Raw genomic sequence first — 11,717 nt, 5'->3', positions numbered from 1 at the left:
CGTGCGTGTGCGTGTGCGTGTGTGTGCGTGTGGGTGTGTGTGCGCGCGCACGTGTGTGTGTGTTTGTGTGTGTGTGTGTGTGCGCCCGCGTGCGTGTGTGTGTACGTGTGCGCAGCGTGTGCCTGTGCGTGTGTGCATGCATGTTTAGGCGTGCGCATGCGTACGTGGATCCACTGCACGCGTTTGTGCGTGCATGTGCAAGTGTGTGCATGGGGGGACACATGACAACAATCATCAGAGGGTCGAGGCAGCTACACCAGTCAGCGCACTGACCTTGAATCGGTCTGCTGCTGGGGACACCCCCAAGAAGGCGTCGCTGCCAAGGGCGACCGCGCGCTCCCGGCTGTCGCCGCACGCCCCGCTGTCGACCGATTCCGACGGAGGCGGGCCGCACGCAGCAGCGGAGGCGCCGCTGGCGGCGACGGCGGCGGGGCGTGAGGCGGCGGCTGCTGTCTCTGCTGCCTCAGCGACTGCGCGGATGGCGGCCGCCTCCACCTCCGCCTCTCCACCGGGGAAGTCATACGACTGCCAGTGGGAGGATTGACGACAGGCAGGGGTGGAACGGGGGAGAAGATGAACGAGCTGTTGGGTGAGCATGATGTACGGTTTCGAGGGAGCCAGGGAAGGGGAGGCATGGTTGCACGGCTTCTAGGGTGCGGTGGGGGGAGCCGCAGGGGTGCCTGGCCCGCAACGGACAACAAAGGGCATCAGGGACCCACGGCCTGTGCTCGCGCATCTGCGTTCTGCGCGTTGCTGCGCACAATAGGAAATAGACATCAGCCGACCCTCCCAAGGCCCCAACATGAAACCCAAAACCCTAAATCTCAACACAACATCAACGCTGAGCGACACTGGCTGCCACAAGCAAGCACCAGTGCCAACGGTGTGATGCAGCAAGAGTGTGGGTGCGGGTGGGTGGAGGGTGAGGGATGTCGGGGTGGCGCCAGGCAAGGGCCCGGTTCCCAGGCGCTCCGCTGACCTGGACGGCGCGCGCAGCCTCTGGCGTCAGCTCGAGCCTCAAGCCCTCAGCTTGCAGCCGCCTCCCCGCGCGCCGCAGGCAGAACCGCTGCAGCGCGACCGCGTCAGCCGGCCGCAGGCGCAGCGGCGGGATGGTGATTACTGACGCCAGGCCGTCAAACACTGGCAGGGGCGCCGACGACGCAAGCAGCAGGCGCGCGCCGCCGCCGCTGCCGCGTGGGGGGTCCGCAGGCGGCGCGCCGTTCCCGGACGGCGGGCCGCCGTTGAGGGGGGGCGGGGGCGCGCCTTTGGCTGGGAGGGGCGCGGAGGCTGCCCGCCGGCGGAGTGTGTGCTGCAGGCGGAGGAGGAACCCCGGGGGCGCCTGCAGGCATCGAGACGGCAGGAGCAGGTGTGGTCGGGGCCAGGCATCAACGGTATCACAGAGCAACAAGGCGAGTGGTGCTGTCAGTTTGAGAGGCGTCAAAGGGCGTTCAAGGTCCAGCGACTTGGCCGCAACTTCAGCTCGATCAAGCCGGTGACATTCCAGCAAAATCAGCAACTTGAGCGTTGAATTGAGTTTTTGCAGGCACCCACCAGCTCCACATTGTTGATCAGCAGAGTGCCGTCCTCCCCCAGCCAGTCCAGAAGCCCCCTGGCCGCCCCGCGGCCAAACACCCTGGATGCTAGCACCTCCTCTCCGTGAATGAGTGCGCAGTCGACCTCCGCCATGAGCCCTGGGCATACATGGCGGCAGGGCGCGTGGCGTTCCGGCCCTGTCAGTTCGCCCGCGGCCGCCGACCCCCGGTGCCGGGATTTGGTTGGTCGCTCGGTCGGCCGGAGGCATCAGAGCGTTTGCGCCGGCACGATTGACGTGGCTGCCGGAGCGGGTGCGATCTGGAGCGTGGGCGGGGTGCCGGCGACCCCGCACGTGGGAGCCGCTGCGAGCGCACCTTTTCGCGCCTTGCTGGCGTAGTGGATGAGGGCCGCCACGCGGCCGGGCCGCATGCCTGGTTCGCCGATCACGAGCACCGCGCGACGCACCGTGTCACGGGCAGCTGCCACCACCTGCACGGGGCAAAGGGTTTGTCAGTGGTGATTGCTGGTCGTGCAGCACAGTGTGTATGTGTGATTGGTGGTGCTGCCGCACGCACTAAGAACACATATTGCTGCGATTGGGTTGTCGCCCCTTTTGTGAGGGCAGCACCCAGTACACTGATGCACTTGCAGCACGTTTGATGCGGAGCAGATTGAGGTGATTGGAAGGAATTAGTTGAAGCAGCGATGCTGGTCAAACCGAGTTTGACCGGTCAACCAGCGGAGGCGCACCTGCTTGCGCAGGGCGTCTGCGTACTTGCTGGAGCCGACGATGCTGCATGGAGGGGCGCAGGCACGAGGCGGATGCTTAGTCCGTGCGGGTTGAAGATTATTCAGGGCATCAGGCCTCAACTTCCCGCTCACGCACCCATGGTGGGGGTGAGCATCGACGTGAGGGCATGCGTCTCCTGGCTGACGCCGGCTTTCGTCTGGGGCCATCCAGCAGGGGCAGGTAAGGCATCATACCGACGGCGGTGGCGGCAAGGGCATTTACCCATAAAACTTCGTTATCCGTGTCCAACAGGCAGCTGTAACAGCCTCTTATAGATTTGCAAGAGCATGCAAAGGACTTTAACCCCGGCTGGTGCGAGAGCCTACCCGAATTTGGGGCACCCAACAAGGTATGGGTCCAGATGCAGGTGGCGAGCTGACTCATCCTGCCACCGTGCAATTGCGATGATTGGATGTAGGCATGTGCGCAGGTTCTTGATTGACAGGCAGAGGGGGTTTGGAGCAAGCGGGATGTGTTCCAGCGGGGAAGGCGCCAGGAGGGTCTTTGCAGGCAGCAGTTGCCCATCAGCATGCGCCAGAAATCCCAGCTCTTGTGCCCACCCTGTGCTTGGCCCCCATACCTCGCATTGGCGCGTCAGCTGCTTTACAGCGGGCACTTCCTGCTCGGATGCTGGCGTCACGTGGCGCAGGGGGACTGGCAGGGCAAGGGTTCCCTGCAGCCTTGCACTGGCGTCTGCTAGGGCTCGGCTGGCGGGCCCAAAGTCACGGGCGACGCCGGAGCGCAGCGCAGCGCAGAGGCACGGGGATGATCCCCTGGACGCGGCCTTGCCCACGTGCTGAGTGGTGGCCACGGCAGGCCACGGAAGGTGGCGGTGCCGCTGAACGGGGGCACATGGCGCCACACGGAGCCCGTGGGGCGGCGTGATTGCCATGGGTCTTGGGCCCTCCCACGTGCCTGAGATGAAAATATGAGTTGCATTCGTGAAACTAGGGTCGTTCTCAGCCATGCTGACAAACCTTAGCTGGGCGGGCCAGCTCTCCGACACCTAGCGCGACACGGGACTCTTACCCTGTACGCGAGTTGCCGTGAAATGAATCATGGAGTGATAGGGGTCTACAAGGTGTGCGCTTCGGCGATCACAAGTGCGCCGTTGCGATCCAGGTCGGGTAATACCGAAGCCCGGGTGAAACCGTGTTGTAGCGGCGAGTCCGGTCGTGCTATGCTAATCGCAGTTTGTGAGGGGTTGGGGTAGAAAGTCATCGCCATTAGAACAGGGGCTTGCGCAAAAGTAAACCCGCGGTGCCGCATTTTGCTGCGATGTCGCAGGCCGGCAGGTGTCTGCAGCAGCGCTCAGAAGCTGACCCAAGATTCTTCAGGGACTTGGGTGCCTGGTACATGCAACAAGCGCAGCTGTCCCTCGTGGGGTCCTGAACGGTCACCAGAACCAGTGGGTTGACGGATTGCGATTGCGGATTGGCAACGAGGTTAGTAATACCCAGGGTGAAGCCCGCCAGCGCTCAGAATCCTGGCCCAACAGCACACACCTCGCTTCCTGTTTTCATTCTGAACCTCTGCACGAGTCCCTGCAGCGACCAGTGGAACGAGGCAGACCCCTGTGTTGGGCGGCAAGGTCTAAGCGACGGGGACGCCCACTGTGGACGCCCTCTTGCCAATCGGGAAAAGTACCCGAGGGCGGCCGGGTCTGTTGTGAGGCAGACCTGTAAGAGCCGGAAATTGTGGAGATTGAGCTGACAGTGCATAAAATCACCTCTCCACCCAGGCGCTGCAAGCCCTCAAAACGCGCGCGGATCCCTGGGCCCTGCATCACCCAGGACGGCATGGCACTTGCGTGCTGCTGTGCGTGTAGCTGCGCCCACAGCGCGTCGTGGGCATGGCGGAGGAGCTGCGGCTGGCATTTTGCAATGTACGTGCCTAGAGGTCTGACATCAGGTCACCACCCCTCACACCCAGTTGGCTGCAGGGAAATCATGCAGCGGCGATGTGCAGGCTCCAGCAGGCGCTTGCAACACCAAAAGCGCTGGAAGCCAGCTAGCAGCAGCCACGTGGATGCTTACAGGGATCGAGGGGGCGCGACGCTGGCTGCCACGCCTGGACATGAGCCGTCTATGACAGGGAGGGCGGGGCTCGCCATGCAGATGACGTTGCAGTCGTGTCGTTGAGTTCTTCAAAAGAGGCCGCGGGCGCAGCTGCGCGGATCGATAATCACGCCGCAGCGAAGCGAGCCCGCACATCAGGCCGGGGGGATGATCAGCGCCTGCGAACCCTTGAGCCGACAGGGCGCCTCGCGAGGCACGAATGCTGCGCCGCAGGGGGCGTAGCATCCGCCGACCAGCCAAACATGCCACGTCGTGCTGTGACGCAGCACTCAGTAGGTAGGGGTCGGTGGCAGGATGCATGCCGAATCGCATGAGCAGCTAGCACTTCAAAACGCAAGGTTGATTTAATGTAGAAACCATGACACGCGGGCCTTGTTTCAGCCCGCAGAACAAGATAATCAATGCCGCCAACAAACCATGCGAGCCACCCTGGTGCCCGCGCCACGCCCCTGCTGCACTCCCCGGAAGCCCACGCACGTGCACCTTGGAAGGTTGCAGTGGAGCGACAGCGGTTGATGCTGCTTGCTCCTAGCTGTTAGGGTGCGGCCGAGGTGGCCGAGGGTACCCGTGGTGGCGTGTTTCACTGCGGCGCTGCCTCTGGGTTCTTCGGCCGCACCAGCACGTGGCAGTGCCACACCTGCAGCACAGAGGGTTTGAAAGCCGCCCAGGCGGGTGAGGTGCCGCACGCGATGGAATTCAGTATGCACACGCGCATACAGAGCACGCATATGCGCGCGCCTTCGCGCGCGCGCACACACACGCACACACATAAACACACACAAATACACATACACACGCGCGCGCATGCGTCGGCGCGATTGGGTGCATTCAACAGTGCACAAACCTATCCCTGTCTCTGTCTGCCTATCTCTGTGCCTCTCTCTATCAACTCTCTCTTTCTCCTTCTGGTGTGTCTGTACGTGTGTGCGCACGCATGCACGTGTGAGTGCGGGCATGCACACACGCGCGCGCGTGCGCGCACACACACACACACACACAACACACCATACATCCCACCACAGCAAAGGATCGCACCGCGAGCACAGATTGCAGGGCAGGAGGGTTCAGAAAGTAGAGCCGATCCCATGCCGCCTCCGGGAACTTTGAGTCCATCAGCTCCTGTATGCGCGGCGCCGGGATCTCGCGCGTGCTCCACAGCAGCCAGTGCTGCACGCCGTCCTCAAAGTTGTAGGGAAAGTCCTGGGGGTGCGGCCCAGAAGATGCCATGCGTAGGCGGGTGGTGCTCAGTTGGCTGCTGACAAGGGGGCCTGAAACGCGAGTGCCCGAGTTGAAAGCATCGCGCCGCTGAGTCGCGTTCCAAGCTTGAACATGCAACCACACTCGCACCCCATTGAGTCTAGTGATTGGGGAGGCTTACATTGAGGCGCCACAGCGCGCCGTCACCATTCTTGCTCTGCTCAGGGTCCACTGCATGCTTCTTGCCATCTGCATGCGGCAGGAGAGTCGCAGGGCAGTTTTGAGGGGCGGCCGTGCACGACGCTCGATGAGAGGCAGCAGGGACATGGTGCCAACCGACACACTGACACAGCGCAACGTCGCAGCAGCTGCGCTTTGCGTTTGCTGCCCCAGAGTGGCGTGCTCCGCACCTTTCATGTGCACAGCGGCCTCAAACACTAGGATCTTGACGAAGTCGCCTACGCTGGCGTAATCTTCTCGCACCTGCATTGGATCACCTGCGTCATTGCGGTCTACGCGGTGCCTGCCGTACGCCCTGATCGTTGTCCTTGATCCTCACCCCTGCCATAAACTTTCTGTAAACGCTCAGCTGCGATTCGCTGCGGCCCAGCTGGCCTAGCGACTCGACTGTGCCCTCCTGGATCAGCTGGGCCGTCTTCTCCCAGCTCAGAGGTTCTGAGCACAAGCCGTTCATGTTCGCGACTTGTATGCGTGATGGAATACCACATACAAATGTGCAGGATCCGTGGGTTGTGCATGGCACCGTTGCTGAGGTTGCATAAAGATGGTGCCCACCTCACCTTGCTGGTCACGTCAAGTGGCCCCTCAAACTCCATGCACACACGGCACATGTGTCGTTGAGAGTAGCGGTTCTGAAGGTAACACAGACACGCGTGGCTCCCTGGGAGCAGCGACTCTTGGGGTTACAAGGCGATTCCTGTCAACTTCTACCCGGCCGCGGCGCCTTCCGGTTCGTGATGCTGATCCCTCCACTGCCGCTAGCGCCGCTGCCTCGCGCCTGCCCTTCCCGCCGCCGCTGCTGCTGCCCACGCTGCTGCTGCCCAGTGTGACCTTCCCGCTTCTTTTTCTTCTTGATCACGGTCTGCACGCGTGGAACCAACGCCTCGCCGTCGCCGCGGCGGCTGCCAGCGCCGTTCAGCGGGGCCTTGTGCTGCTTGCCTGCCTTGCCTCCCTTACCGCGCTGCTGCTGCTGCTCTAGTTCAACATCATCGTCGTCGTCATCAAAGAACTGCTCTACCTGCTTCTGCTGCTTCTGCTGTTTCTGCTGCTGCTGCTTCTGCGTTTTCTGCTGCTGCTGCTGCTGTTGCTGCTGCTGCCCCTGCTTGACAGGTTGCTGCGCCTTTGCTGGCTGCTGCTCGCCGCTGGCTGCCACCTGATGCTTCCGTTTCTGCTGCTGCTGCTGCCGCTGCTGATCTTGCTGCTGCTGTTGCCGCTTTTCCAACGGTTGCCGATGTCGCTGCTCTTTAGGCTCCGTTTTCTGCTCTCCAGCAGCAGTCGCCTGCATGGAGCGTGTTGCGACGCGTTGCAAGATGATGCGCAAGCCAAGGCAGCAGGGTGCGAGGCTGTTGGCTCACGAAAGCTGCCTGCCACAGCTGGGGCGTCCCGCCGCCTCGCCCTCCCAAGCGGTGCACCTACCTCGCGCCCCGCCGCCAAGCTGCCGCGCGGAGCGGCGCACCCACCTCTGCATCCCCTCCTGCCCCGCCTGCGAGCGCCGCCTGCCTCCGCCCCGGCGCCGAGAGCGTCATGCACGTGATGCGCCCCTTTGTGTCTGCGTTCGCCAGCTCGCTGCAGCCGGCGCTGTGAGTCACGGTCGTCATCCGGCGGCAATCCCAGATTTTGATGACGCCGTCGCTCGACGCGGTGGCGACGTGGCGCGGCAGGGGGCCGCCGTCGTCTGGCGACACATGGGATCAGAGCAGCGGGGCAGGGTGAGCACTTGGCGGCCGCAAGAATTGAAAGCGGGGGGAGGTGATGCCAAGAGGGCATCCGCCGACTGCAGGGCACCGTCAGGTCCGGGGGCAGTGAAGTGCAAAAAAATAGGCAGAAGTGGTAAAGAGGAGGCAGTGCAAGGCCAAGGCAAGCGTGGTGCCGCCGCCCCTCACCTGGTGTAACAGGCTCGATGGCTCTTATCCGCGTTTTGTGGGCCTTCTCAACCCGCGACGCCAGCCGTGCACTGGCTGCCGCACCCGGGCCGCCGCCCTCCCGAGTGTCCCAGAGCGCGAGGGTGCCGTCCTCTTGCCCTACCAACAGCACCCTGGGTGACGGTGTGAAATGCAGAGGGGATGGTTGACCGACGGAAGTGAGGGTTTGAGAACACAAATGACATGCGGATATGGAAGCGCGTTGCATTAAGAGAACTGTCGGGGAGCTACTATCAGAGAACGCCAATCGGGCGGCCCAAGGGCCCCCTAGCGCTGTCAGCGAAACGCCCCGGGTGATTTCGGCCCCACATGAAACTCCCGCCGCAGTGGGGTGTATGCACGGCGGGAGGGATTAACAGGGGCCTAGGGAGACTCAGGCGGCTCGACAGGGAAGGGCGGGGAGAGCCGAACCCAAACCCTCACCTCTCGTCCTGCCGGCCGCGCCCCAGGCAAGTGAACTTGACCTCTTCTGAGTCAAGGCGCGCCAGCAGGCCGCCCTCCCCGCCAGCCGCGTGCAGCGTGAGCGTGCGGCCGCAGAGCAGTGCGTACGTGTCGCCCCTGGGGCCCAGCTGGATGTCCACGCCCTCTGCATCCAGACCAGCGGTGTAGGTGCAGCGGCCCCTGGGTGGTTTCAGGGGCGATATCAGGCGTGGCATGTGTGCAGGTCAATTGGTTTGCGAGCCCTCTAGCCCAAAAACTTAAGCAAATTGCATTTCAATTGCAAGTGCTAAGACTGCAGGTGAGACGCGCAGGGACAGCTGGAGTGTGATGCTGTGTGGAGGCACATTATATAGACGTCAGGTTGGATGGGTTGGCGAGAACAGCACAGGAGTGTCGGGGAGCTACTATCAGAAAACGCCAATCGGGCGCCGCGAGGGCCCCCTAGCGCTGTCAGCGAAACGCCCCGGGTGATCTCGGCCCCACATGAAACTCCCGCCGCAGTGGGATGTATGCACGGCGGGAGGGATTAACAGGGGCCTTCACCTGGCACAGCAAACAAGCAGTTTCTCGTTTGACAATTCGTCGCCCAAACCATGCAATTGGGGGCAGAGTGCAAACACTGCGCCCAAACTCCAAGCCGAAAACGTGCGCCCGGCTACACCCCCGAGCCGCACCTGAGGAGGTCCCACATTCGAAGCTGCCTGTCGTGCGCCACGCTCAGCGCCAGCCGGCCGCTGGGGTGCACCGCGAGCGCGTTTACAGCGCCCCTGTGGCCCTTCATCATCTTCAGGTGCTCCCACTCGCCGCCGGCCCGCCAGATTGCGATCCCGCCGTCTGTGAGGCGGCGGGCGCGCGCCCCGAGGTTGGGAGCCATGAGACAGGGTGGCGGCATCAGCGCAGCGCAGTCTTGCGGCGGAGCAATATGATCCACCGGGTGCCGGTAAAATATGCTGCCGCGCTGCTGGCGTCTCCGGTGGACCGCAGGCGTGGCGCGTGCGGGCGGACGCGAGCGCGGGCGCGGGCGTGGCGGCAGCGGCGGCGCGTGCCCACCTGCGCTGCCGCTGAAGAGGTGGCTTGGGGAGGCGGCCCCCGGCGGCGTGTAGAGCTGCAGGCACGGCACCGCGCCCTCCCCCGGGTTCATGAGGAACCCCAGGTCGCGGCCGCGCTACAGAAAACGGGGTGGGGGAGGGTGTGCAAATTGGATTGGCTATGGGAGGGGCCAAACAGGGAGCGTTTGGGTGTGTGTTGGGGGAGGGGCGGCCAGCGGGAAAGAGGAGAGCTACGCAGCGGGCGGGCCTGCTTGCTGCGTGTCGAGGTGGGTCCGGGGCGTGCCTTGAAGAGGGCCGAGCTGCCATCATGCGGGCGTCTAGGCGACTGGGCCTGGCTAGACGGCTGTCGGCTGCAAATCGGCCGGGTTGCTCTGTCTGATAGCGACGCCTTTGCTCTGCCCACGAATCTGGATCGAGCCGTGCAGCGGTGGCACTCTACCACTGCAAGTAATGCCAGCTCAGCGCCCACCTTCACATCGTACAGGTGTAGCTGGTCATCCGAACCCCCAGACACCACGTACGCGCCCGCCGCGTCAACACACCGGACGGGGCCCTGGTGCGAAGCGTGCGTGAACGCGCGCGCCAGCTGCGCGCCGCCGGCCTGCGCGTTGCAGGGCGGTTGCGTGGGTGGGGGTGTTTCAGACTCAAAGCTGCTGCTGGCGCATTGCAGGTTTGCGGCGACAGCAGCGGCGGCAGCACATACACGAGCAGGCGGCGGCAGCCGACGGCAGCCCAATCATGCCCGTTCACCTCGAGGGCATCCGGCACGGCGTATCCCAGTAGAAAGCGCTCGTACGTGCCCACTACGAGGTGCATGACTGGCACACGTGCCCCACAACAGACACCGATAGCAGATCACGCATGAGTGGAGAGATAGGGGTTCATCCGCGTGACCGATACCAGAAACTTCGTCTCTTTCCAACGGCAAGGCGTGCTCAGCCGCGCGCTCTTGTGTCACCGCAGTGAGCTGCGTTGCAGGAACTCAGGGGGCGGTGAGCAAACGCGGCCAATGCTTGCGCTGCTGTGAGGTCCGTATCGTTTTCAAGTGCACTTCGATCACCCCTTTCGAACCTTTTATTCCCTACAGCCCTCGCGCAGCCGCCCTGAGCGCAGCACCGGCCCTCCACTCGATCCCTCCCCCCACGCTGATGAAGACCACTGTGTCAAGTAGTAAACCGTCGAATCATTGAAAGCAGTATGCCTCTGACCAGCACAAAGACTAGCAAGCAGATTAGCGCCGGCGCGTTTGCGCCCACTAGCCTGGACGACATCGCCCCCGATATCCACGCCGTGGCCCAGAAGTACTCCTACGCCTTCAGCGACGTGAGAACAATCAGGCTTGCCGAGAAGGGCCGGCCCTTGTTCGCGTGGGGCGGCCTGTATTGGTCGGTCGCTGTGGTGACGGGGTCCTTCCGGGCAGCCTAGGCTCCCATTGTACCCGGCTCTCGGCACGGAGATCGATTGCGAAAGGATACGTCGATCGAAGCTATGCGAGGATCCTGCAGAATGAGCCCCATGCGTCAGGGCGCCTTGCTCGCCCATGACGGTTGTGCCCACATTGTGCTCTACTGTGCGTCGCCCCAACACCCCTCCTCCTCGCTCCCCCCACGCCGCAGTGCCTGAAGCGCCCCAGCTAACAGGGCCTACATTCTAGCAAACCGACCACGACTGCAATCGACCCCTAGGAGATCGGCTCTACACGACCACCCCCTAGGAGCGACACCCAGCCCCTCGCCACCTGGTTTCCAACCGACCCACAACGTCAGGCGCAGCCATGGCCCCCGCCGCCGACATCCTGGGTGACAGGTGCCCCTCCATGGTGCTGCCCAACCCGGTCTTCGAGGGCAGCGAGAAGCGCGTCGAGATCGACTTCGCGCCCTCGGCCGCCACGCCCGCCGCCGGCCTGCGCGCCCTGAGCCGCGCCCAGCTGGACGAACTCATGTCCCTGGCGGCCTGCACCATCGTGTCTAGCCGCACCAACGACCACCTGGACGCGTACGTGCTGTCCGAGTCGTCCCTCTTTGTGTACCCCACCAAGTGGGTCCTCAAGACGTGCGGCACCACCAAGCTGCTCAACGCGGTGGGTGCTCATCCACTGGCTTAAGTCGAGATGTGATGGGCAGAGCATGCTTTCATCCCATGCAACGATGGCATGGTTGCGTGCGGTGCGGCGGTCGCTGTTTGCTTGCACCATGCCTCCCCTCCAGCCCGAGGTGATGCCTGTGCTGCCGGCTGACAACGCCACCTCGTCACCCCAACCACCACCCGACCGCCGCCAACAGGTCCCCAGGCTGCTGGAGATGGCACAGGAGACCCTGGGCATGGCGCCGCGCCGCTGCAAGTACAGCCGCGCCAGCTTCCTGTTCCCTGAGCAGCAGCCCGCGCCCTACAGGGAGGGCTTTGACCAGGAGGCACGCTTCCTGCGCACACACTTTGGTGCGTCACCGCCCCCCCACCCCTCCCCCAC

At 63.6% G+C, this 11,717-nt stretch overlaps 4 protein-coding genes across 4 annotated transcripts in view; 1 reads left to right on the top strand and 3 right to left on the bottom strand.

The window, feature by feature from the left end:
- The window catches only part of MNEG_5913 (nitrogen assimilation regulatory protein), a gene marked incomplete at both ends in the record, with an annotated part of 6,680 nt that extends 4,257 nt beyond the window's left edge, over window positions 1-2,423 (bottom strand). The window contains 4 exons of the mRNA XM_014045614.1: window positions 1,552-1,691; window positions 1,908-2,022; window positions 2,284-2,326; window positions 2,416-2,423. Of these exons, the coding sequence (XP_013901068.1) occupies window positions 1,552-1,691; window positions 1,908-2,022; window positions 2,284-2,326; window positions 2,416-2,423 (306 nt within the window). The remainder of the gene's footprint in view (window positions 1-1,551; window positions 1,692-1,907; window positions 2,023-2,283; window positions 2,327-2,415) is intronic.
- Window positions 2,424-5,758: 3,335 nt separating this feature from the next.
- On the bottom strand, window positions 5,759-6,087 carry MNEG_5912 (hypothetical protein; the record flags this gene model as incomplete). Its single annotated transcript, XM_014045613.1, has 2 exons — window positions 5,759-5,847; window positions 6,009-6,087. 2 exons carry the CDS (start codon window positions 6,085-6,087, stop codon window positions 5,759-5,761), a joined length of 168 nt encoding a protein of 55 aa, XP_013901067.1.
- A 451-nt stretch (window positions 6,088-6,538) lies between these two features.
- Window positions 6,539-10,066, bottom strand: MNEG_5911 (hypothetical protein; the record flags this gene model as incomplete). The annotated part of the gene is made up of 8 exons (XM_014045612.1): window positions 6,539-7,117; window positions 7,299-7,513; window positions 7,722-7,873; window positions 8,184-8,381; window positions 8,876-9,035; window positions 9,252-9,366; window positions 9,720-9,851; window positions 10,001-10,066. The coding sequence occupies 8 exons, from the start codon at window positions 10,064-10,066 to the stop codon at window positions 6,539-6,541; spliced, it is 1,617 nt and encodes a 538-aa protein (XP_013901066.1).
- Window positions 10,067-11,024: 958 nt separating this feature from the next.
- On the top strand, window positions 11,025-11,330 carry MNEG_5910 (hypothetical protein; the record flags this gene model as incomplete). The annotated part of the gene is made up of 1 exon (XM_014045611.1): window positions 11,025-11,330. A coding segment is annotated over one exon (306 nt), but the record flags the coding sequence as incomplete, so codon positions are not given.
- Between the last annotated feature and the right edge of the window lie 387 nt (window positions 11,331-11,717).

This window comes from Monoraphidium neglectum, assembly GCF_000611645.1.
Source record: "Monoraphidium neglectum strain SAG 48.87 unplaced genomic scaffold scaffold00915, whole genome shotgun sequence".
NCBI classification, from domain to species: domain Eukaryota; kingdom Viridiplantae; phylum Chlorophyta; class Chlorophyceae; order Sphaeropleales; family Selenastraceae; genus Monoraphidium; species Monoraphidium neglectum.
The sequence above is the reverse complement of the archived record's forward strand: the minus strand, read 5'-3'. Positions and strand labels throughout refer to the sequence as shown.